Source organism: Podarcis gaigeae, assembly GCF_964106915.1.
Source record: "Podarcis gaigeae genome assembly, chromosome: 2".
NCBI lineage: Eukaryota > Metazoa > Chordata > Lepidosauria > Squamata > Lacertidae > Podarcis > Podarcis gaigeae.
The window spans coordinates 82,444,209-82,471,566 of NC_139679.1; the positions used below are offsets into that span (position 1 = coordinate 82,444,209).

A 27,358-nucleotide genomic window follows, 5' to 3' on the forward strand; every position below is an offset into this window, starting at 1 on the left:
CCACAAGGCCAGATTAATAATTTATTCCCCGGCTCCAGCAGTCACTTAGGCTCGCATTGATTTCCTTGTGCTGCATTTCCTCCCGTTCATCGGATCCTTCCCCCCTCCCCGCGCTTCACGCACCCGGGTTCCCGTCCAGATCTCTCGGATCTTGCCTCGCCGCAGCCGAGAGAGCGAGGGAGCCTCCGCCGAGCACACCATGCTTGCCGGCGGCCCGCGCGGCGACGCGCTTCGCGGGGAGCTCCGGAGGCCCTTCCGCCCGCGCGGGCTGCTGACCTGAAGGGCCGAGGGGGCGCCCGCAGGTTGGCTCCTCGTCAGCGCGATGCAGGAGGGCAGAGCGGCAGGGAGCGACCTTGCGCGCCTTCCTCGCCGCCCTCCCTCCTCCCGCTCCTCCGCCTCCTCCCTCCCGCGCTGCGACTTGGAAGTGCCGCGGGTGGAAGAGGTGAAGCGATCCCGTCAGCCCTTCATCGCCGGGGCCGCGTTAACCGGGGCTTGTCACGCAGGAGCTCGCTGCCTGAAACTGACCAGGTCTCTTCCTCCGGCGGCGGCGGCGGCGGGGCTGCGGTTCTGGCGGCGACGCCTTTCCCTCCGGCTCCCTGCTGCCGCTGATCCCAACGCGGATCGTCCTGCCTCCCGTCCTGCACTTTTTCCTGCGGACTTGCTCCGCTTCTGCCGCCTTGGAGACACTTTCGGCCCTGGCTCGCTCTTCTTCTTCTTCTTCTTCCTCCTCCTGCTGCTCCTCCCTCCCCCTGCGATGCCTGCCTGACGGCGCGCACCATCTCCTTAAAAGGCGGCCGACGCCGCGCCGCTCTCCACCAGGGTATATTAGCAGCGCGGACTTGATTTGGGACGAAGGCTGCGCTGGAGCTGCGCAGCGCTGAATGAACGCAGAGAGAGAGAGGGAGGCGGGCGAGAGGGAGAGGGAGGCGCGCGTACACACGTCGCCCAAAAGGGGACGGAGGGAGGGACCTCTTTGCGTTTCCCTGGGCAAAGTGAGCCGCGCTTCGGCTGCCGAGCTCCTCCCCACCTGACCCTCGACGACAGCGAGCTCCCTCCTTCCCGCCCAAACCTGCCGGGCTCTGCACTTCAAGGCGCCGGCGGGAGCAGCCACGAGGTCACTCGCGGAAGTAACTCCGGCGCGCCGCCGACTGCGGAGCCGAGTTGTGGTTGCCCAGCCGCGTGGCAAGCCGGTGGGGCGGGTTGCCGAGGACACCCCATTTCTCCTCACCCGCCTCAGGAACTGGAGCGAAGCCAGCCAGCCAGCCGCCCCGCTCGCGGAGCTGAGGAGAAGAGGATGGCGCCGTGACTCCGCGCCCCGCCGCGCCCCGGCTCCGCGCTCGCCCGCCCGCTCGCTTTTCCCTCTCCGCCGCCGCGCAAGCCGAGAGCAGCGTCGCTGGGAAGGCACGCCGAGGAGCGACGACACCATGCCCGGGCTCGGGAGGGCTTCCGCGGGGCTCCTCGCCCTCTTCTGGGCAGGTGTTTGCCTCAGCCTGGTGGCCGTGGCCGGCTCCGAGCAGCAGATCCCCTTGGCCGTGTAAGTGTCGCAGGGAGAGCGGGGTGGCCGAAATGGGTTGGCATGGATGGCTACTTGTCTCTCCCCGTTTTGACTGGGGATTGCGGGAAACGGAGCTTTATTTCTTATTATTTCCCAAATTTCCCTCCGCGGGGGAACTTTGGGCCGGCAACTGGCCGGACTCGCTCCTCGCCCGCAGTCCCGCTTCAGCCGAGGAGCTCAGGGACAAGCGAATAAACACAAATACGGAGCTCTTGACAAACGCCGCCGCCGCTGCTGCTGCAGAGCGAGGTTTTGTTTTGATAAAGTTTCATCTCCGGCAAGTTTGACGAAAGAGGCCTCCCCACTCCCCTCGCCTTGCCTAGTGGAATAGCTCAACGGGGAGGGGGTTCAAACAGAGAAAGCGCACCCTTCCTGCTTTGAAATAACAAATAGTTTTGTGGCACCTGGAAGACTAAGCTAATGTCTTGTGGCTGTGAGCTTCTGTGGACCACAGTCTGCTTCCTCAGAGGTGCGCACTGTAGTCCTGAGCTGCAGGTATATATGTGAGTTGCAGCTCAGATTGTAAGTGGAGTGGTGTTGTTATTGTTGTTAACTGTCATGCGTTACTACATTTGCCCTCCGCTCCGCATTTTAATTCTTTCTCTCTTTGCAGTGTGAAACTCTGGGCCTCTGCATTTGGTGGGGAGATCAGATCCATCGCAGCGAAATACTCAGGTTCCCAACTTCTGCAGAAGGTAAGGATCGCTTCAGGTGTACGCACGGGAGTGATGGATTTAGTGCTGAAAATGGAATCCGGTTTGGTACCCTGAAGAAACAGGAACGACATCTTTCAGTCAGAGGAGATTCTCCGCTCCTCCTCTCCCTCCACACTTTTAACTGCCTGCTGTCTTTTTACACACTGCAGAGACTATAGACTTCACCGTGCACTGGTTATTTTTAGATTACTCTCCCTTTCTTAAACGGAGCCCACCCAGATGACTTTGTCTCTCTGTGGTGGAGCTATTTAGATTTAGAAGTGTGCCTGGCTTTTGTTTTGCTTCCTAGGTGGGGATTATGATGTTAGCAGCAGTTTTTCTGTGTAAACACACATGCACACACACACACAGTTCATTCAAGAGGTACAAAAACTGGGCAAATTTTATTTTGCTCTCTCTGGCTGTACTTTGTTGCAATGGGTGGGGGGTGGGGGACCCAAAGGCTTGACTATTGTTTGTCATCTCTGCAGTTTTTACAATCCTATTATTCCTCCAATCATCTCAGGCCAGTGCTGGGATGTATTACATCATTACAGATAAGGAGAATGAATGTGGTTATCTTCCTGCTCAGCTGCACAGCTGGGTAATAAGCTTGTGAAGTAGTGCAAAAACTTGAGAAATTGGGCTAAGTCTCCATAATTCTGGAGAGTAATGAGAATGGAGAATAGATTATTAGACCTTTTATAGATAATTAGAGCTTGCATCTGGTCTCATTTAAACATGCAACCTTATATTAAAATCCTGCTTTCAGATAACCTGTGTTTAAATATAGCTGTTGATGAATTAAAAATAAATGAGAAATCCAGGCCGATGGTAAGTTGAAAAAGGGCTCCGGGGTTGCAGTTCCGCATGATTTGAAGACATGAGCTTTCAAAGTGAAATTCAGCTATCCAGATGCAATTTTTAGAGCTTGGATTGAAATGATTCAATGGACCAAGTTAAACTTTAAATAGATTTTTTTTTAAAAAAACCCAAATAAATAAGATTTTGCTCCGAACAAAGAATGTACTGTGTATTTTGCATGGTAAGGGTTAGTGCCATTCAAATCAGTGAACTGAAACAGTTTGCTATTGATAAGAGTGCCCTTGCTCCTGTGTTGTGTTGGTAAGGCGAAGAAACTTTTATGCTTCACTAATTACCGTTAGTGCAGTAAACCTAATGGCTGTTAAAGAAACATAACAACTGAGCAGAAAATACTCTTCCTCTCAATGTTACTTAGTATTTGAAAACGGAGATTTTTAAAAAGCATAACAGTTATGGCAGAACACAGTTCTGGGCCTGTGGTCTTTTGAAATATTTCCAAATTATTTAAGCTTTTTTATACACCAAAGTGGAATACTCAGCATTTATTAAATAATGCTTCCTTCACTGACAGAATTTTTCTGTGGATACTGTGTAAAAACACCCCTTCCAGGTTTTTGTTTTTTTTTAAAAAAGGATGGTATGGGTAAATGTCTAAAAACAGCATATACAGGCTTCCTAATCTTCTTAAAATGTACTTTTAAAAAAGAGTTATTATCCAAGATATACAGTCTGAATTTTGGAAACCCCTTTGGCTCAGAATCCTTGTATAAAATGTGGTCTCTTGCCATTTTCCAAAAGTTGCATAGAAAAATAAGGACATAAGAGTTCTGAAATGGTATTCTTTGTAATAACTCCTCATCTGCTTATGGTAGATTGTTCTGAAATAAAGAATATTATCTAAAGTAGTAGGATACCTTCCTATTGGTTGCTATACTGCAGTGTAAATAATCGGAAGCTACCACAATGCTCATTTTACATTCTCTTCATCATCTCTCAATTGCACTGGCAGTACTGTGTTCCTCTGTCTGCATCTTGATAATTGTGTATTTAATTCCCATCTGGCGGGTTGTTTTTTTTTAAAAAAATAAATATATAGTGTTTTGGTTTGAAATACCATAACTAAATGAAACAGGAAATACCAATGCTGATAGGATGGACACTTCGAGCTGTACTACTGCTAATGTCTTTAAGCTGTCCTAGCATTTGGGTGGCATTATTATTATTATTATTATTATTATTAGGATTCTTAGTGTATTTTAAATTTTGACTTGGCGTCTGTATTGTAAGCTATGCATTTCTCTGTAGAACTGGAGCAGCAGGATTTTGTTTCAAATATTTGTCTTTGCAATAGCTTATATTTTTAACATTGTTGAGAGAAAGACATACCTGGTGTTTTCATTTTCAGATGTGTCAAAGTTGTGGGGGGAGGGGGGACAGTTCAAGGCATAAACAATAATATTTAGTCCACTGGAACAGTAGTAATCCAGACAGTTAGCAAGATGACATCATTGCACCATCCCAGATGTGAAACCCCTTCCTAGTGTCTGGCTGTGAAGAATAATCCATTTGGATGTTGAGATAGTAGTGAGTTAACCCAAATGCTACTGGCTTTCATCTCACCTCCCAACTGCCCATTGTTGTGTCTCTATGAGTAAAAAGATACTAATGATGAGAGTAAAAACAGTGAAATTCTAACATAAGTCACACTCAAGTGCCACTGGAAGACCCGTGGACATGCAGTAAGATTCTCATGGTAACAAAGTATTAATCAAAGTGCCGCATTAAGTGTACAAGTAGTAGCGTGAATGGTGTTTTTGTTTTTGTGTTCCATTTGCAAAAAGACAGAAAGGGGCTCTGCGGGATCAAAATTTAGTTTGTTTTTAATCCCAGGTATCCTGTTTCATACTTGGTTTCACTGGATAATTTGCATTTAATTTTGGATGGAAGGATAATAGAATATTTCCTAAGGCAAAGCAAAGGAATCTGTTACAGTGGATAGTGACATGAGCCATTACTCTGCAGTACTGTAGCCACCAAATGCACTAGAGTAGAAGCAATGTAGAGTGTACACATGCTATGGGCACCTTATTTAGTAGCCTGGAGCAGCGTGCATAGGAAACCTGCACCTGCCTTTTGGACCGATGTTACAATGCAAGACGTAACTCTTCAAACCTTGACATACCTGTTTGGAAAGAAGTCCCATTGGGTCACTAGATTTGACTTCTGCTTCACTGTACTTAAAATCAAAGCCTAAACTGAATTACAAAGATGCAGGACTCTGGATTGGTGCCGCAAGCCCAGTTCATTCCAGTGAAGCCTGTGATGATGATGCACTTGTTTTGGACAGGGCTGTTCTGTTCTGCACTCTGCATTGTGTTCTCTGTGTGGCCTAAATATGGTGTTGTTACCCTCCCAGCCAATGCAAGGGTCATTTAATTTTTGTTCCTCTGTGCCTTTCGATGAAATCTTAACGTATTCATAATCTCATTCTTTTCAGTAATAATTCAAGAGAGTCTGCTTCCAGACAAATAAGGATATTTCCCTATACAGGATGAATAGTTGGTTTGAGTGTCTTTCATTTACCTTTAAGGGAAACAGAGCTGTTCTTCCTGCAGTATAGTAAATGGGAGGGGGAAAAACCACAACACTGTTTCTTTGATATGGCTGATCTTCCCAGTTCCTATGCTGGTTGTCATGTAAATTTTGCACTGTAAAGGAAATTGTCTGTATGCTTCTGTAGCGGGAGGCATATTCTTCACTTCATTAGCAAACACTGGGGTGAGGGGCATGGTGGTAAACTTGGATTTAGCTCCAAATATATCCAACTTGCCCATTTGCAATGAAGTTTAGAGGAGGGGTTTGAATGATCATGATTTTATCTGCACCTTGGAAAAGTGTTCCTTTTCATTTTCTAGGCTGGCATACTATGTAAAGTACAACCATATTTGCCAAATATCACACATAATTCACCGAATACACCCATTCATTGCAGTTGTGCTTACGCTGGTGAAGTTCCTGTACTTTTTGTGGTTGCAGATTATTTGAATGACAATAAAAGCTTAGTACAATACTTCACTATAAAAGGTGGCATTTTTACATCCCAGATTAAAGGCAGGGTTTAAAGGCGTGAGACCATGTTTTCTTCTACGGTGGGACCTGCTGAATCCTGAAATCTGTTTGCGTTCTAAAGTTTTATCATTGTTAAAGTTATCCGTTAACAATAGTTGCTCTTGTTAGATATAGTAAGCTATAGCAATTGTTCACAGAGATACAAATTTCTGCCTTTAACTTAAAGAACAATGTAAATGGAATGAGAACACCCAAAATTTCTTTAATTATGCAGCCTATTTCCTGAGATGTCAATTGTAGAGGTTTACACACATGCATGTCCTAATGGAATTTCTTGGGCTTGAATCAGAAACTCCCCCTTATTTTTTTTTATTAATTTTTATTATCTGTAGTATAAGCATAGGCAATACATTTAATAAAACGACTCACTATTTAAAGAACAATATATTCTGCTCCTTTTCATACTATGGAGCTTATACTTTAACAGCACCGTTCATTAATAATTTGCATCAGGGACTTTTCATTTCTGATTGCACACGGAAGAGATATATGCTTTTCTGTGGTCTTTTCAGGTCTTCCTTAAGTATGGTGTTCACTTAAACCTAGGTCTGCACTGCAGGTATCTGTCTGGTGCAGGCGTTGGCTTACATTGCTGACAATGCATTTGCTCTTGGTTATCTGATACGTCCAGGGCATTATAAGCACAAATGAATTCACATGTATAGGACTCTTCTAGGGCGAGTGGGCTGTCACTGGGGATGCATGGACCACATCTATCATCATGCTAGGTTCGCATCCTCTTTCTTTAAAAAGAAATGCAGATGAGAACTGTGCATTCACAGTAATGATTATGTCTGCTTTCTGTGTTATTTCTCATCATGGAGAATTGTTGAGAGAAGAATTGTGCCAAGTGTATTCAAGGTTAAAAATAAGAAAGAATACTCTTTTTCCCCATTGAATCCTGCAGCTGAAGTGGATGAAAGCAACCGTCATAATATTTGAATAACAGCATTTCTAGCTATACACGCTCTTGAAGTTTGGTATGTTGTTGAGGTGGATTCCCCTCCCCCCCGCCATCACCCCATAAAAACATGGCGGCTGTGCAGATAGAGGCCACTGGTTAGCTGATACAGGTTTGGTGCATTTCACAAATGAGACAAGGTAGGTGCCTCAAAGTGGTACGGCTCATCTTGTCTAGAAATGCTTGAGATGAATCTTCCCAGTGAGTCTGCTACCTACTATTTTAACTTCTTTCTCTTACAGTAGCTACAATATGGCAGTGTCAATCCCTCTTGATCTCAGATCTGTACCCTTCACCCCTACCCCATTCTACTGGGCATAGAGACCATGGGAGTTTGTACAAAGTCTGGATCCAGAACAGAGCCTATTGAGGAACTGTACATAAAGAGTGTCACACCTCAAGGGGGTGGTAAGGGAGTAGCAAAGCTGTAGCAAAAGAAGGATGGCATATTAGTGAGAATGTGACAAAGTGTGACTGCGTGTGCGTTTGAGCATGTGAGAAATGCTTGTAAAAGTAAGGAATTCTTCATGGGCAGTTCGTACTATGCGAGGTACTTGAGGAGTAGTTGAAGAGGAAATGTCAGGGGAATTGAAAATTACACCTGCCAAGAGGGATAAAAGTACTTGGTTGCTTAGAAGGAATATTAACACCTAAATGGCAAAAAATGAAAGAAATGCGGGACAAAAATCCAGAGACGACAGGTGAAAGGATTACCACAGAGTGGTTCACTTCTGAGTCCCGTTCTCTCCCAACCCTGAGAAAACCGGAATGCCACATCAGGGAAATAAGGCAAACCTATGTTTTAAATAGATGTTTTTTAAAAACAGCTCTCTTGAATTTGCTCTTCCAAAGAAAGTGGAGCAGCCAGTGAGGCAGGTGGCATTGTTTGAGGCTGTGTGCTGTGTTTGGTGGTGGGATGAACACTGGTAGTGCCGCCTCATCCCAGGATTGGAACCTGACTAGCTGGTTGGGAACAGAAGCTTCCATGGCATGCTTACTTAAGAATGTGCAGGAGGCTGATCTGCAACAAAATATTCTCCTACGAAACAAGAGGCCCCGCAGATCTGGTGTGAAAAGTGGTTTTTTAAATGAATTCAGGTCTCACCTCCATTAGTTTTGTACATTTTAGAGATGTGTGGTAGACAGACTAATAAAATAAGTCATGCAAGACTGCACCGTGAGTTCAGTGCTGAGATTTTCTCTTGCCCGGTACGATGCAGAAGTAGGTATACCTAACTGAGACCAAGAAAAATACATAGATTTAAGCATACTTAACTCTGCATAGGGCTTCAGCCTCATGTTCAAGCTCAGTTTTTTATAATATTAGCAATGCTTTCATTTTTTGCTTCATTGTCCATGCAGATGTTTCGCTTAGGACAGCAATGGTATACAGTATAGGCATGCAGGGTGGCACCAGCATTTATATATAAGAGGATGGTTTGATTTTTTTAAAAGGGTGTGTTTTGCATTCTTGTTGCATTCCTCCCTTCAAGGTTTTGTGTTCTAAACTTGTCTTCTTTTTTTGGAAACCAAGGGTTGAGAGGTGAGACTATGCAGACTTATAAAAACTGGAGGCTTCAGATAAATTAACATTCAGCTAACACATCTGATTCACGCAGAACATCTATCTTTAGTTTTTAAAATACATAATTGTTTCTTAAATTCCTCAATTTTTCATTTATATTGATCTAGAAAAAACGTGCCCCAGTCATCTTGACATTAATTGCTCTTCTTTCTCCTGTTCTTGGCATGCTTAGTTTTTCTTTCTTAAGTATTCCCCACCAAGCTACTGCAGTTAATACTGTCATTACTGGGGGATGGGTCAGTAAGATTATGAGAGTTCCTACAAATTAAGGAAAGGCATGAATGACAGTCTTGTTGAGCTGCAGCTTTATTTTTATGACAGTTTTAGTCCATGACTTCAAGCCTCCAGTGCAGCAATCATGAAGATGCAAGTTAATAACGTTAAAAGAAAATACTATTGTCATTTTAAATATACAAGAATAAATAGTGTTAATCATGCTAATACCAAGCCGTAAATCCCAAGTATAAATAGTTTAGTATTTTGGGCTCAGCAAAAATCACTGTAGGATTACTGTTCAGTTAACATTAAAATCATTAACTAAATATACAAAAATATATGCAAGGATGCAAAATGCCTTCAATCATAGTCTCGGCCTTTGAAATTGCTTGTTTTCGCCATTTGCTTGCTAACTCCTTTTAATTATGCCATGTACTTAAGTAGCTTGGGCCAGGTTCTAAATAGTCTTTTTTTAGGCTTGGGGTCTGCCCAGTGAAAAGTAGAATTTTCCAGACCAACGAACCTTATATCACAAAGCTGCTTTTCAACTTTCTCCCAACTTCAGAATCATAGTATGGGTGCTCATTTACTGATTCTTACTGAAGTCAATATAATTGATAGATTGAAAGATTTGCTATGAGCATTTATTCTGCCTGCATTATGTGTTTGTTTATTCAATTTCATACCTGCCCTTTAGCTGGTAACACTTGAGCTCAGGATGAGGTACATGGGGACTAACCAGACCCATACCTGCTCAGCTTTAGTGAGGTGGCCACATCATGTACGCAAAAGCCATGCCCCAGACTAATGAAAATGCATGCTTTCCATACAGTAGTCACATTACAGGTGTTAGAGGGCGAAGGTACCTCTTCCCACAATGCATAATTAATTTATAGAACCACACAAAATGTAGCAATAGCTTTAGAAGGTGTGTAACAGAACAACAAGTGGAAGAATTGGTGACAGAGTGCACTGGAATGGTGGATAGATGGAGTGACAGGTTGACATTTAGGAAGAGTGGCTATGGAGAAAGACTGAAGATTAGTGAGATTAGAAAGAGTGGAGGCATAGGTAAAAGGCTGGGAGTTAGCCTGCTGTTAGTGGAGGGCCAAGTATATTTGGTGAGGAGATCAACACCTTTATTTGTATTCCTTTATTTACCAAATGACTCCATGTTTTGATTGCTTTTTTCCAGAAATAAATATATGCATTGCTTTTTTAAGTTTATAGAATATGTTCTGGTCGGGGTGATTCTAGGTTAGTGGTAGGATTGGTTGGTAGGATGGGGTGGCAATGCATGATGAGCTCCCTGACCGTGGCATCACTGCCATGTACTGGGGCAGAATTTGTCAGGGTGGCGGCAAACTGAGGGTGGCTGCAGCCCTGTCCCAACACCACTCCAATAAGTGGCAACAGTGCTGCTGTCAGGAGGCCATTGCCTCTGGCTACTCCTTATCAGATCTCACTCCAGGTTCTGGCTTTGAATTACACAACCATGGAAATAAAAGGAGAGCCCTTCTTGTCTCTCTAAATCCGTAGATAGCGACAGTAGAGAAGTCTGGACCAAATGGACTAGCTAAGCTAGTGGTGGTGAACCTTTTAGAGATCAAGTGCCCAAACTGCAACCCAAAACCCACTAACATATTTTGTCTTAAAAGAAAAACACAATAACAGAGCTTTCAATCATACAAACAACTTTTGTATTGAACGGTAAACGTTTGCATTATCCTTGTTTGGGAAATCATGAAAAAGGGAATTACTCCCAGACAACATGGCCGTTTTGATAAGTTCCCGTCAAGAAACTCTGCTTTGAGTGATTTCAAAGCAGAAGCTGAATGCCCATCTGCCATGGATGCTGTAGTTGTGATCCCTGCATCACAGAGGGGTTGGACTTAGATGACCCTCGGGTTACCTTTCAACTCCCCACAATCCTATGAAAAAAAACAAAACAGTCTCCTTTGCCCTCTGCTGTGTATCCCCTAGCAGGGAGGATCTTGCACTTACCCATGGCGATGGGAGAGAGTTCAGCTCAAAAGTTTGCTTCCTGGTGTGGCCAAGTAGGTGAAAGGAAATCCTGGAGTGAAGCCCAGAGACGCGTAGTGGTTCAGCGCTCCGCTGCCGTCAGTCACAGCCTGGAAGGGAGGTGCCCCAGCACAGAGTTTGTAGGGGCAGCGCGCATGCCAAGTAGAGTCATGCAAGCGTGAATAGCCAGTTTGCTGCCCGCGGGCTGCAGCTGAAATGTGAACATTCCATTCCGCTGTCTTAAAGCGCCTTGGTGCAGAACTGTCGGTAAGCCCGGCGGCATTTTGCTTCCTCCTGCATGAGCGGGGTTAGAAGTGCAGCCCGGCGGGCTAACCATCGAATCATACGATTGTCGGGGGTTGGAAGGGGCGACGCTGCATGCTCCCACAGAGAGGGCTCTGAGTGCCCCCTCTGGCACACATGCCATAGGTTTGCCACCACTGAGCTAGGCGATTGTTCTAGTGACCTCCCTGGACCAGGGCCTTTTAGAGAACCCCTGAAGTATCACAAGGGGATTAGTCTTTCCCTGGCCATTAGGTGTGATCAGGGCTGGCCCAAAGGACAAGATGGAGCCCTTTCCCATTCCATGTATAAACCTGGAAGGGACTAGTGGTTGAAACTTCAGTGACAGGAAACTGGTGACAGGAAAGCATCCCCCACTATACCTGAGAGCAGGGCACCAGGCAGGCTATGTGGTACATACAGATCTGTCCTCCAACATCTCCTTGGCACTCAGCACCTCCTCCCTGATACAACCATCTCACTCTGTCTCATGGTAGGGCATGATCGCTTTGTGGTGAGCCTTAAAGAAAGGCCACTCAGTAAGCTGTAGGTCTGAATGGGAATTTTCATCTGGTTTTCCCACATTTAAACCCAAATACTGATTCCTTTTGTTCGGAAGCTTTCTTGATAACCTTTTGAAAGTCTTCAGAGCTTTTGGAAAAAGTCATACAAGATCTGGAAGCTTCTCTATGGTCTGCAGTAGCCACCAGTTGACAGAGACTAATTGTATTCCGCTCTACCTCCTAATTTCTTATTATTGTTTTCATGGATTTCAGCTTGTTTCTTGAGATGTGTGATCCTGAACCATGCAATCTGTGTTTGCTTCAGTGTAAATGTAATATTGTTTAGATTTCTTTTTAACTGAAAGAAAAAATAAATGTCATTTCAAGCCATTTGGTGCTTACTCACCTCAGTGTTGTCTCACCCTGCTACTTTCACTGCATTTTGCATGCATGGGATGATCCCATTACTTTTATGATTAAATGTGAAGTGCTCTGCCTTTGATATGTGATTTGATATGTGATGGAAATATGAGATGCCTTCAATTCATTTATAGCACATTCATATTACGTTTTCAATAAAAAGTCTCTTAATATAGAAATTTTAAGTGGATGATCCAAAGAGAATACATTAGCTTCTTTTTATTTCAAGAGCTAATTTTCTTCTATAATTCATCTATAGCTGGTTTTGTTGTCTCACATCCTTTTTGGGGGCCGGGGGGGGGGGGCGGGAAGAGACAGAAAAAGAAAAAACTTTTCATGTTCAAGGGATCTGGCCACATTGACATAATTAAAAATTACAGTCCAAAGATCATCAGAACCCGTAAACAAACCCCAAACATCTCCCAAAGCAAGCTGTTTCAATACCACAAAATTTGAGAGCAGGAAATGGTAGCTTCCTCATTTTATATCTTAACATTGCTTACATACAAGGCATCTCTTACTCAGGTGGTAAACCTGCATCATTAGTATGTAAAGTGTGTAATGAAATGCTAGTATGTAATGCCTGCATGTAAGCTGTTTTCCTGAGGGGGAAAAAGCCTCAAATAGATTATATATTTTAATAATTATCTCTTTTAAACCGAGGAACACAAATGGTTTTTCGAATCCAAGTGGTGTAGTGGTTAGAGCACTGGATATGGGTGACGAGGGTTCAAATTCCTACTCAGCCATGCAAGTTGCTGGGTGACCTTCGGCTGATCATCGCCTCTTAGCCTAACCTACCTCACAGGGTTGTTGTGAGGATAAAAGATGGGGAGAAGCACCTTGAGATCCTTGGCTATAAATGTAATAATAAGAAATACATGTAAATTTGTTTTTTATTCATTTTCTGTCCCGAGTTTCTCTGGGTATCTTAGCCCTTTTCAGACATTATACGTAAGAAGGACTGACTTATCCAATGTGCCCCTGCTCATACACTAGAATTGTCAGGGGAGGCCCTCTTGTGTGTTCCAAAATAGTCCCCAAATAGATGACCTTCTATCACACTGGGAAGGACTTCCTGTTACCGTGGTCTTACTGGCTTGCAGCAAACAGTTTTCTGTTAGAAGGACTCCTCTATTTAAAGGCAAAGTTTCCCAAGAAAGGAAAGCAGGAGAGGCTTTGAAGTTGCCCATTGGCAGTCAGCATATGGACAGTAGACAGAGAAGGTGAGGAGAGAGGGAGTGGCCCATCCCGGGGGGGGGGGGGGCTGCCATCGCAGCAGACACACGCCACTTGCTGTGCACCCTGTGATGCACAATGCGTGCCCTGCCAGCCATGCTCCTGCCTGTTCCCCGCTCCGGGTGCTGGAGCATGTCCCTCCTCCACTGGACAGAGGCGGGCACACGTCACTAGGTCACAATCTTACCTGCTATGTTACCTGAAGAAGTGTGCATGCACACGAAAGCTCATACCAAGAACTAACTTAGTTGGTCTTTAAGGTGCTACTGGAAGGAATTTTTTTGTTTTGACTATGGCAGACCAACACGGCTACCTATCTGTAACTGTAGGTAAAGATGAGTATAGAATTAATGCTCCAGGTGGGCAGCTCTACCTTTGACCTTCAGATGTTCTTTAAAATAGAGCATCCGCATGTATAAGTAGGGTCCATGTTCAGACATTATAATGAATAGGTCAGGACATGGAGCCTGTGGCGCTGATGGATGTTAATACTGTATTCATATCACATCTGAAAAAAACACCTTGGTTGACAAGCTCAAGTTGCCAAAATTGGGTTTTACGTGTTTTAAATGGTTTCACCTCAGGCAGGTAGGCACAGAAATGTGAACAGCATTCACTTTACACAGATATGTGAACTTCTAGTATCTTGAAACTTCCTAATCTTGACATTAATCTTTCCCAGTTTGTTGAGCTAGAACCATAGTTGTTCCTAGGAAATACGGGATAAAAGATAATGTATCATTTTGCCTGTATAGATGCAATCTTTATACGACTAAAAGTTTACTTTGGTTACGTTAGCATAATACTTCTCATTTCAGTAAACAGAAGATGCAAGTGTTAAGTCATGCGCAAGGGCTCCAATTTGCTGTATATTTCAGGCTCCGTGTTTTCAGCATATGATTCTTGTAATTCAATTTGGACAAATGTTTCAGTGTTTCTTATCTGTGCCATTGTTCCATCTTCATTTCTTCACTGTCAAGCTCCTCTTTTCTTTTATAGTTAATTTTTAAAAGCTGATTTTAACCATATCCATCTATTCCCCGAAGAGTCCTTACTAAAAGAAGTTGGAAGGTGGTTGTATCCTATAAAATGTTTCACACCACAGCAGAGTTTTTGGAATGTATATATTCAGCATACATTTTTTAAATTAAAAAACAAACAAACACCCTTTCTCATCACCTCAAAAGGAGGAAGCATATGTGCATGGGAACTGTGTGAAAATTAGTACTGGGACAATGTGTTGGGGGGCACAAGGTGTATGCAGATCCCCAAAGCTGTAAATGGCATTATCATTACACATGATGAGGTTGTTGTTGTGAATGACCATCATTCATGGGCTATCAAAGTTTGATGCAGTGGCCCAGGTACAAAATAATGGTAATTCTTGGAGACATGTGTCAAGCTTAATGATTGTGAACGTGAGCATTTTGTCCGGAATCTTACCTGGGGGCAAACCTAGAAAAATTTGAGTGATATAATCACCGCTCAGATCTCCCTAACCCTAGTGGAGAGAGAAAGAACAAGTGGGAATATGTGTTGTATTCCTTTTTTCATTGGGCAGGATAGCACCATTCAGGATAACACTTGTCAGTGGTACACCCATTCTCCTGTCTGTGTACCAGGGAAAAGGCTCAAAAGTCTGTGGTGTGTTGATTGCTTCCTTATCAAACTAGCAATCTTGAAAAGACAGAATTCAGATGACAGCACTGCTTTTGCAAACTAGTTCAAATTACAAACGTTCCAAATCTTGTATAGTTTTGCTAATGTTGCTGCTGTTTGGCATCCATTTCTTTTCTGGCATCTTCTTCTCTGCACTATTTTCCTTATTCCTGTTTTTCCCTCCAGTCCTTGGCCTTGCTTGTTCTCATCCTCAGTGTCCAGACTGAAGCTTAATGCAGTTGGTGTTGGCAAACCACATGATTTTGTTTATAAGCATTTGGTGCTCTGGGATTAGGTAGACAGCCTGATGGAGTTGAATTCCACTTTAGGGAACAGGACGTCCTGGTTAGTCCTGGTACCTTTTACCAGCTCTGGCTAGTCACACCCTTTCCTAGATTATAATTAGCAATTTTATTTATCCCCCATCCTTCACCAGGGCATGTCACAACAATTTAAAAGCCAAGATATTTCCCCCTCCCTCAAAACAAATTTCAATCACAAGGACAGATTCTATCTACTCATACCCTAGTCACAGGGTATTTGATGTGTTCTCTGTGGGGCCATCTTTGAATATTTATTTTATTTTATTTATTTCTTTTAAGAAATGCTTTCTATGAGACACCTTTAAATGATTTCACAGCAAAAAGAAAAAAATATAAAAGAACACAAGACATCCACAATAAAACATAACATAAAACAATTTTGTATACAGAAACAGTTAAAACCATTACATAAAAAAAAAATAATTAAAACCATTTCAGTTCAAGTGCGGATACTGACTGGTTACAAGGTTAATTGCGGCTTGCAGGTTGGATCATGCAACCCTGCTATTATGTCATCACCGTTGGTTGCTAATTTGTTTCCAGGCTCAATTTAGAGGGTTGGTCTTGACCTTTAAAGCCCTAAGCAGCCTGTGATCAAGATATATTCACAGCTGTCTCCTCCCATATGAAAACTTCCAGTCCTGCAGTGGACATCAGAGTCCTGCTGAATTTCCTTGTTCTATACAACTATTAAAGGTGTGGGAGGCCTGGCCTCTTTTTCACTTGGCCACCGGAGAGGTGGGCATGAAGGAGAGAAATAGAACTTTCACTGTGATGGCATCACAGCTGTGGAATACCATTTTGTGGGGTGTTCAGCGGACTCAATCTCTGCTTGCCTTTCAGTGGGCAATGTGTATCAATCTTTGCATGCAGAAGCTGCTAGATTGAATGACTGTGTGTTGGCTGTTATGGTATTTTTTTATTTTATTTAATGATTTATATTTGGGGTACTTTAGTTACGGCTTTGAACTTTTGACTTGATCTTCACAGCTTTGGCTGGGAGGAGATGGAGGGGAAATTATTTACCTCCCCCCAAAAGTATTTTGTGTGTCTGGAGGTATGCTTACTGTTGACAGTGTTGACAGTTTCTCTTTTTTTATAATTCCCCAACCATTTTACCGTACCTACTGCCTGTAGAGGTATCATGGCAGTCAGCAACTACTGTGTCACTCTTTCCCCCAGAATGTCTCTGCAAGGAAACTCCTTTTTTTTTGGTATAACAACATCCCAGGGATATTCTGGAGCAGAATATTGGTAGTTTGCAGGCACCAGTCATGGTGAGGGGCTTTGCTGCACTGTCACAGGAAATGGCAGAGAAAGAAGGGGGGAAAGGGGGGGATGCTGTGGTCTTCAATGATAAGCCAGAATTGGTGGCTGGCGTAGTGGTGCTGGGATGCAGTTGCATAACCAGTTTCCCAACATGGAGCTTGTTGCCAATAACAGAGGGAGAGGAGTCAGGAGGCCAGCATGGTGCAGACACAGCAGCAGAGCCAATCCAGTGCTTCTCCTGTGCTGACCTCACTACCACCTTATGCCTCTCACTCTTCGTTACCAGCAGTGATCTCTGTGTTAGGAAGCCAGGTAGGCAACACTGCTCCACCTCTGTGGTCTTGAATTTAATAAACACTCCCTGAAACTCATGGGGAAAATTCATATCCTTGAAAAATACTCCAGATGCACTCCACATTCTGCCCCCTGTACACAGAGTGCTGAATGGAGGTGGGTGAGGTTTCTCAATAGCCGTAGGATTTTTCATTTCATTTATTTATTTAACAAGATTTATGTTGTTTCCCTGTGTTCTACATCCCCCATGCCCTGCTGTAACTCAGCCTAAACGCATGCAACTAAAACAGCTGCATATCACCCCCCCACTTGTCCTCCTCTGGCAATGCAGACATAGTTTTGCTTTCCCCCCTGCCATGCCCTTGACCTCAGGGAAGCACAGGATGTCAGGCAGCTCCGAAGCTCCCAAACACTTCATCCCAGCACATAATGCTGTTACTAATCTGATGAGCTCGTTTGGGCCCCTATGATTCTCAAAGGTTAGTTTGCATTCATCTGTCCGACATGGTGGCTTAAAGCATTTTGAACCACTTTGAGTTGAGCTCAGAGGTAAGCTCTTTTGCCTATGATAAACCTCACATAAGAGTTCCCCTTGATGGATCTATGAGAGTTTGATTTACTTAAAGGTATTCTGAGGCATTGGCTTGCGCATCCCCTTATCGGTTCTCTTTTAGAATGTCTAAATATGTTATTTTCTTATTAATGTTTATCAGAATTTCCTGATGTTGGATTCAGATATGTTGATTAGGATCTAAATTGGAAAATGCAACCAGTAACGCCACTGGATGTACTACAAGCAAACCCTGACTGAGTCTTTTTCCAAGGCTTTGAAGCATCTTTTAAAAATCACTTCCCTTTGACGGCTGGATTTAAAAATGTTCTACTGAAATGCCACAGGCGAAGGAAATAAGAAGATTCCATTTTCTGTCCAGAGGAAATTAGCTTGGCTATGCAAATTTGCGCCTCATTTGAGTCTGCAGATGTTGTTCTGTGGATTCAGGATATGTGTATTCTCTGCTCTTGAAAAAATGTATCAGAATTTTCACTAAGCTCCCGACTTCCAAATTATTTGTTCTGCTCTAAATTTTGCTTTAGGCGAGATCTTATCAACTTTGCTTACTTTATCACTAGGGGTGTGGGTGGCACTGTGGTCTAAACCAGTGTTTTTCAACCTTTTTTGGGCAAAGGCACACTTGTTTCATGAAAAACATCACGAGGCACACCACCATTAGAAAATGTTAAAAAATTTAACTCTGTGCCTATATTGACTATATATAAAGTAATTCTCTTGAATAGGAATCAAATAAACACAAAGAAAGTATTTTATAATTACTTTATTATGAAATAGTAAGTAAACAGAAATATGAAAAATTATAAAATACTTTATTTTTAAATCTTTCGAATTTTTCAATTTTTCCCACGACACACCAGGCAACATCTCGCGGCACACTAGTGTGCCGCGGAACAGTGGTTGAAAAACACTGGTCTAAACTACTGGCCACATGACCTGAAAAGCTGTCTGTGGACAAACACTGGCTCCCTTGGCCTGAAGTGAGATGAGTGCTGCACCCCATAGTCCCTTTTACCTTTTACCTTTACCTTTTCTTTATTCACTATCACCTAGAGGGGTGGGATGTAAGGACTGTAACCTTGAATATTATGTATTTACAAGGTTCTGCCACTTATTCTCACAACAACCCTGGTTGAGAGAATGTGACTAGCTCAAGGTCAATTAACAAGTGGTTGAGCTGAGTGGGTATTTGAGCCTAAGTCTTCCCAGTCTATATCTTAACATTCCATCACACTCTGTGCCCTGTCTTTGTACTGCAATGTGGGCAGGAAGTGAGGAAGTGCCCTTCTGATTTTACCCTCCTGAATTTGCAGTGCTAGACCAAGGGTTGGCATAGTGCAGTCCCGCCTTTTCAGGTGTGTTGGAGGAACAAGGGGACTTTGGATCTGGTGCTTCCATGCTTGCCCTTCCATGCTCTAGCACTCTCCGCATCTCTGAATTTTCCCCACACTACTGGAAGACACCTCGCCTTCAGCACATCGTCAGCATGGGGGCCCCTCTGCTGTTCATACACTACATCATAGGACCCCTTTTTCCAACCTTCAAGTGGAAATAGGATTGCACTCTTAGAATGTATACATTTAGGTAAATTATTAAACTTAGATAATATTTAAATCACTAGTTCCTGCATTCTGAAGTTGCACAGACACAAGGAAAACTGAGACCAGTTTATTTCTTTTGGAACTCTCTCTTTTATCCAGCTTTGCAGCGTCTTTGTTTTAATTTGATATCTCTGCATATACTTGACTAAAATGTTGTGTTGACTTGTTAATTCTGGCAGTTGAGCAACCTCCTTGCCATCAAAGTGTTGTACTCCATTTTGTCACCCCCCATACTACTGGTAATGATCACTAGAATGAAACCGTTGTAAATAATGATCTAGTCTTTGATCTGGGAACTGCATTCATTCAAATCATTTCTTCCCCATTTGAACAATTAGAGTAGTTTAAATATATATATGTTTGGGAAGGGGAAGGGTGCTTTCCTCTGTAACTAATAAAAAAGTAACAAAGGCAGTGTTTACTTCATCAGTAAGGACACACAATCAATTCAATTCTGTGCATTTCACTTGCAATTAAATTACTTCCTCTGCATAGAGCTCCCCCCCCCCGAAAAGGGGTGAGGGATTTTATAACAGACAGAAAGATATGTGTAAATGTGACTGAATTTAAAAGAGAGAGAGGAAAACAAAAAATAGTATTCACATTAAGCACAATTTACAAACACCTCTTTCACCCACCTCCATCTGTGGCAATTCAGTATAATACAAAAAGCAACATAACCATTCGCTCCCTTCCTACCAGGTGGGGCCTTACTCTATTCCAGTTTGGTCTCTCACACTGTGTCAAAATCCCTCATGCACTGATTGAAGAAGAGTAATATCATGCTTTCTTCACTACAATTACCTGTCACAAGTTGCAGGGGTAATGGCTGCAGAAGCAAGCCCACTCTACTCCTGTAGGCTCCCTGTGCATTCTAGAACCCTGGTTTTCCTGGCTGCCCACACCACTAGAACAGGCTCCCAACTTCAGAAGTTACTGCTTCCAGAAATGGTGAGCGGCAATAATTGCGGTGCAGTGTTTATCATTCCATTGTGGCGATCGTAACCTAGGTTTAAGGGTGCCATTTGACAATTAGCTTATACATCTGAATTACACTGTTGTAGGGTGGTCGGGGCTGAGCTAGCATGCTCATTCTCATTCTCCCTCATTGCGGGAGTGATTCAGAATGCCTGAACAGGGCTCATGTGAAGTGCATTGCCCACATGGTGATGTAGTATCCAACATACTAGACTCATCTTTCCTCACAATCACAATTATGTAGAAAGCCTATCTAGATATTACAGTTGCATGTGGGAAATCATTTCAGAAAAACCAACAACAAAACCCCCCAAATATTTGAAAGCTTATATACTGCTATTCTTGTGACTGGAGTGCCCATCTTGGTGGTAAGGGCAAGAGACTCCAACACCAGCCTTCCTCTGTGCCATCTGAGACCCTTTTACCCAGCAGGGATTGAGCTATCAATGAATTTGACCACTCCCCTGGCAATATGGAGCCCAGGAATTTACCTCCGCTCTTTTATAAAGTGCATGTTTTTTGTTGTTGTCCAGTAGTTTTGTAGAGATGACATTGGCTGATGCTCTAGCTCCTCTCTGCCTCTGATGATTCTGTAACCTGTGCACTGCAAGATGAGAGCTTTGAAATACAAGATGAGAGCTTTGAAACTTGGGTGCCTAAAACTCTTTGTTGCCATGTCATCTGTAACACCTCTTGTATTGGGCTTTGTTAAAATGTAGGCCGAAATACTGCAAAAAGCAAAATATATACAGGAGGCAATAAATCTGCTGGATGCAGATAGCCCATGTCTGTAAGGCAAAACACTTCATTTCACTTTTTAGCCTCCTACCAGTTTCCATTATCAGTAAAGAAAAAAAGTGTATTAATGTAACATGATAGCATCATGTACAAACAGTGTGAGATTTGGCACAGCTGCCATGAAATGAAAGCCTTTTTCCTTCAAACCTGTAAAAGCTGAAGTTTGAATATTCTTACTCTTAATCTATTTTCTCCTCCCTATACTACTAGATTATATTGACCTAGTTCAAGCATGAACAGCATGGGTGTAACAAGACAGTCCCTCCACTCATCTAAGGACTACTTTGTGTTTTATCTACCTAAATTTATCTACCAAATTTATCTACACGTGTCAAGCTGCAGGTGGTGGGTTGTGTTTTCAAATGCTGAGTGGACAGACAAAATTACTAGAATAACAGCCTCTTCTTAGCCTTCTCCTAGAAATGTAATTTGCATTTGTGCAGAAATTCTCTCTCTCTCTTTTCTCTGTAGAAGCAGTGAAATAAGGAAGTCTCACCTGCAGCCTGTAATGGGACTGTCCAGGGAATTCATCTGCCCAGTACCTACCACAGATAGCTGAAATACATTTATTATATAACAATGGGAGCGAATGCAATTCCCCCCATCTTCGTCTCCCCCCTTCCTCCCTTTCTGCCATTGGCATTTATGGCAGCCAACCAGCAAGCTGTTAAAAAGGTGAACAGTACAGCTGGCAGATGTCTTAATATGTATATATGTCAAAGGCTAAGATAAAAATGTGTGTCTTCAGCATATGACTAAAACTGTAAATTGAAGGTGCCAAACTGACCTCTGTGGGAAATGAATCCCACAGTTTAGGGGCTACCACATAGAACTTCCAGGGGTGGTGAAACTACCAAGAGTATGATGTGGCACTAAAGTAGACTATTGATGAAATACAGTGGTACCTTGGGCTACAAACGCTTTGGGTTAAAAACACTGCAGGTTACAAACTCTGCTAACCCGGAAGTAGTATCTTGGGTTGAGAACTTTGCCGCAGGATGAGAACGGAAATTGTGCGCTGGCGGCGTGGTGGAAGCAGGAGGCCCCATTAGCTAAAGTGGTACCTCAGGTTAAAAACGGTTTCGGGTTAAGAACAGACCTCTGGAACAAATTAAGTTCGTAACCTGAGGTACCATTGTATATAGAGACTTCAAAACAGGTATAGTTAAGCTTTGTCAGTGATAAGTTGGATGGTGGGCTGAAAGAATGGTTATGGCCTTGGTGAATGTAAAAATGCTTTTTCAGTGAAGAGACCTTCTTGTCTGTGAACCATTTTCAAAAATTGCTTGTTTCTGAGAAGAGGCCATCTTTTTGCTGGAGCCATCTGCCTTTTGAGGAGTTTGAATACGGAATTCTCCCTTCCCCCACAAGCTGTCATATGATCCCTTCCATTACACACTCTGCCTTGATAATTTCCCAGCTTTTCTTTCTTGCATTTGTTCTAACTGAAATTTCCTCTGCCTTTTTCAATTGGTTTTACTTTTGACTTCCGGTGCCTCAGTATTGAGCTGTGTGCTGAGAAATTGCTGTTGTATTGTACAGTAATTCCTGACTATATTTCAGGGAAACATGAGAAGAAACCTATTTAAAGGGCCCCCCGTCCTACTTTGAGAGCGGTGGGAATTTTGCCTGCTTAATAGACCACATGAGTGGGCTCTAAGGAATTACTGTAAATGCTTAGGAATTGAGTAGTCTGTTTTTAGTTCAGCAGGACATCTCTCCTGTGTAACATTACCTGGTTAGAGTAAATTTCGCAGCCGCTGTGCTAAGGGATGCTGGTTCTGGAAAACTCAAAACTGTGTACAATGCACAAAGTGAGTATGTTACTTATTCATTGTTTACAGGGGTTTTTAAAAAGTCATTTCTGTACATACCCAAAGCACATACCCAAATCAACAGTCAAATAAATACTTTAAAACCAGCAGCAGGTTAGAACCAGCAATTTTTAAATAAAGCGCAATTCAATTACCTATCACTATTATTTCAGGATTGATGTGTTGGAGATTCATTCCCTGTGTCTGCAGTCATGGGATTGTTGTCTATCACATGACAGTGTATGTTTTCATTCCACAGTGTGAGAAGTGACCGAGACAGGATGTTTTGGTATTACTGTGTTCCGTGAAGTGGGACTATTGACCTTTGTTCTTTCTTTTTTGCTGTCTGATGAGAAAGAGGAAGGAGCTAAGTCAGAATGCTCCGAGTGTATTATATGTAAATAAACGTAGATTAGCCAAAATGCTGTGCTATTGGTTCTGTTATGCAAACTGTGAAGACTCTGCGGATCCCTAAGTGTGCTGATGTCTCCAATGCATCAGTCACTGTGATGTTCGGGTTGGAGAAAGCTTTTGAAGCTCCTGAACGACCGACCAGGAGGGAGAGAACATGCCAGTCAAGCATGTGTCTCTGTCAGGGTCCTACACAAGAGTAGGACGCTCCTAACATGATGATACTCTCTTACTTGGCCTAGAAATGCTTAGAGTTTTGTGATTATTTCAAAATTCCTTGTAGCATCTACCACCACTTCTCCCTTCCCCATGAATGAAAAAACCTGCCTTGTGGTTGGCAGAGGAGGTTGTATCCCCATAGCTCTGTAGGAGTGTCTCTTTTCACCAAGGATTAGGAGTGCATATCCCAGAATCCCCAGGGGGAAATGGATGTTGTGTGCTTAACAATTTTTGCTAAGGAGAAGGCCCTCCCAAGAATTTGAACAGGTTGTTGGGTTTTTTTTGCCTACGCAAGCACCCAACTTCTGATTTTCATGACATCCCTTGGTACTATTTTAAGACGCCTTCCTCAATTATATATATAAAAAAGCTTTAGTTTGTCAATAAAAAAAGAGTAACAGGACTGCGTGCGGCAATGCTGCCTATGTTAACCTGTTTTAGAGACTATAACCATAAAAGCCCTGCTCTTCACATTCATAATTCTAACTTCAGTAAAAGATGAGATGCAGAGCTTGGCTTTAGCTGCTGATACAAGGGAGTAGGCTGCTGTGGCATGTTTTATAAATTGACTCCCCACCTGTGCACAACAGACCTAAGCGAACCTGGTCCTCCACATGTCTTCCTGGCCTCATGTGGGACTAGCCCTGCTCACTAGCTCAAGGCTTCAGTTCCAACCTCCTGCCTCCAGCTCGTCACAGCAGTACTGGATTCTGCATTCACTGCTTTGAGGTTTGTATTTCTTCATAAATACTTCCTGCTTGTTTCCTCTCTCAGTTTCCAGGATCACTACTGTATGCTCATCATTAAAATAGATACTGGATACATTCATTTGTTTGAATAGCTAGAAGTGGAACCTCTGTGTTTGAAGGCAGCATTGATTTATTGGTTCCTAGTTGTTGGAAACAAATATTTGCTGATTCACTGCAGGGCGATGTTAGGGGTGGGTCTGTGAAGCATAGGCCTTGGATCTTTTTCTGAGTCCTCCAGTGTTTCTGGATAGGTAATGAAGGTGGGATGGGGGATATTGAGATCTTCCCAAACTGCTAGCAGGGCTTCTGGGAGTGGTCTGACCTGCCCCTGGACCGAAAAAGCCCATTTCCACTTCCTTGGTGGCAGTAGCAGATGGCACGGTGGGGTGGTGGTGATCACCTAACCTCCGATCAATGTCATGTCTCAGCTGGGGGATTCCTCACCAGAGGACAACCTGGAGGAGGGTCTTTTAGCTGTGCTTTGAATGTTACTTGTAAGTTGCCTTGGTTAGAGTTCTATTCTAAAAGGTGGGATATAAATGACTTTAATAAACAGTGAATCGGGGAGTGGGAATGTGATCTTGGTTACCGGGTAGAATATTAAATTAATTTAATGTAACTGCATCTAGATATTATTTGTGGGGTAATGAATGTGGGTAATTGAAGGGGAATTGAGTTGATTTGGAGTAGAATCTGTTGGGAAATTAATTGAGTATAAGTGAATTGCAAAGGAACTGGTATGGGTGTGGTGCAAATTAATTAAAGAACTTACCTGGGCTGATATAGATTGGAAATTAGTTTGCTTGCCTTCTGTGACATTTGAAGTCTAAATTTGCATCTGTACATATAAATTAGCAATTGCAAATTTGTGTCCATGGGCTTGTGTGCTCCCAAATCTTAACATCGTCCTAGTCTGCTGCTTTTCCTTGAATGTAAGCCACTCAGGGAAGAAGACTGCTCATTGCATAGCTAATGGATTTTTAGCCTGACCAGCCTAGCAATTTTTGAATTCATCCTCAAAATTTGATAAAATTAAAAGTCATGAACTATGCAAAGAACTCCCATGGAAGCATAAGAACAGGTACCAACACTAAAATGGTGTTCTAGTTATCTCACGCTTGGACTACTGCAACGCGCTCTACGTGGGGCTACCTTTGAAGGTGACCCGGAAACTGCAATTAATCCAGAATGCGGCAGCGAGACTGGTGACTGGGAGTGGCCGCCGGGACCACATAACACCGGTTCTGAGAGATCTGCATTGGCTCCCAGTACGTTTCCGAGCACGATTCAAAGTGTTGGTGCTGACCTTTAAAGCCCTAAACGGCCTCGGTCCTGTATACCTGAAGGAGCGTCTCCACCCCCATCGTTCAGCCCGGACACTGAGATCCAGCGCCGAGGGCCTTCTGGCGGTTCCCTCATTGCGAGAAGTGAGGCTACAGGGAACCAGACAGAGGGCCTTCTCGGTAGCGGCGCCCGCCCTGTGGAACGCCCTCCCATCAGATGTCAAAGAGATAAAGAATTACCTGACGTTCAGAAGACATCTTAAGGCAGCCCTGTTCAGGGAAGTTTTTAATATGTAATGCTGTACGGTTTTTAACACTGATTGGGAGCCGCCCAGAGTGGCTGGGGAAAACTCAGCCAGATGGGCGGGGTATAAATAATACATTATTATTATTATTATAAAATGTCTTCATGAGAAGTTCACCATAGATCAGACTGTGGAATCAGTTGACTACAATAAAGCAGAGGATAGGTATACTGCAAAGGAAAAGTGCTCCTCCTAAGTTTATGGGCTGCAGAAAATTAAAAGCTACAATTCCCAGCATCCTCAACAAACTACTTTTCCAAGGGTTCTTTGAGGGATAAAGTGTGCTTTTGATGTGCTTTAAATATATGGTGTGTACATAGCCTTGTTGAAGCACATGGCAAGGACCCTTTGAACAATACCCCTTATTTGTTTAGCATCGCAATAGGAAAGTGGCCTGTAAAGGCAAGTGATAAAATTTAACCTTATTCTGGCTTCATTTAAATCATAACAAGCCAAGCATTCTTCCTGATGACCTTTTTGGCTGCATGACATAAAAAACAATAAGGTCACTTTAAGCTGCTTCTGACCTGTTTAGGGTGTTATGAGCGAGAGTTAAGGTTGTAAATTTTGTTTTCGCTGAATCTCTGGCCACAACATTCTGCACCTTCCTGCCTAAAAGAACAAATACAGTCTCATAAACCATTACAAAGATGACAGAATGCATGCACCTTGACAGTAAGATCTGGATCTGAAGGAAATAGTTGTAATCTTCCTAGACAGCTAAAAATTGAATGATAGGTTCTTGGGCTCTGCTCCTACATTATTATACAACAGCAGCTGTAGATTTAATGCAGCCCCTACATTGTTCAACCAAGCAACACATTTCAGCACACCATGGAAGACTGGAATTAAAAAGTGCTGTCTGCCAAAATGGGCTCTCTGATATGCACTAATGATCACTTACTCGCACCATTAATCCTACAGAGGTCAATAATGCAATTGATAAAAGGGACTTTTTGCCATGGAAAGAAGGGTTTCCACAAGCTGGTCTTGTGTGAATGTAAGACTTTGGCTGTTGTAAATCAGTCTGCCACATTTATGTTTTTAACTCTTAACAGCTTGAAAAATACTACTTTGATTTTTTTTTAATTGTGGTTTTACTTTTCATTGTTAAAAGACTTGTTTTAATAATCCCAAGTCTTTACCATTGACAATGTATTGTAGTTATGAACTCAATCACTCAGAGTGGAAGCACGTCACTTATTTTAGACTCAGAGGTCCTGCGCACATAACTCTGTACTAGTGAAGGCCACATGGTAAAACAAAGCTCGTATCTTCGTAATGCTGGCGTACTGTGCTGTCCTAGCTTTAGGCCTTGTCAGCATCTTCTGCTTCCGAAATTCCACTGGCCCGGGCAGACAAGAGACATTCAGGCCTACTTAAACCACGAGCCAGAGGCTTTTGACTAATGTTTGCTTCCATTCCATTCCATAGCTCTCTAGTGTGATAAATTCACCATGCATTCAGATCCCCCTGCCCACTTCAATGAGCTGAATAGGACAAACCAAACTGTTGAAATGATACAATTTTCTTAATGTTCACAGTCTGCAGAAACAAGCTTTTCCTGATGACAAATTCTACACTCCCCCGGGCGGTGCAGAATATGTACAGCCTTCATGCACCATTCCACAATATCAGGTGGTGACATTTTC

The 27,358-nt window shown here is 43.1% G+C and overlaps 1 protein-coding gene across 4 annotated transcripts in view; it reads left to right on the plus strand.

The window, feature by feature from the left end:
* Positions 1-360: 360 nt before the first annotated feature.
* The window catches only part of CACNA2D3 (calcium voltage-gated channel auxiliary subunit alpha2delta 3), a 497,583-nt gene continuing 470,585 nt past the window's right edge, over positions 361-27,358 (plus strand). For 2 of the 4 annotated variants that reach the window (XM_083726996.1, XM_083726997.1), the window contains exons 1-2: positions 415-1,534; positions 2,169-2,250. In XM_083726996.1, coding sequence (XP_083583122.1) covers positions 1,425-1,534; positions 2,169-2,250 — 192 coding nt within the window. In that variant the 5' untranslated portion in view covers positions 415-1,424. Of the gene's footprint in view, positions 1,535-1,960; positions 2,059-2,168; positions 2,251-27,358 lie in introns of those variants that run through there. The other 2 variants (XR_014561264.1, XM_083726998.1) reach the window with 2 other exon arrangements.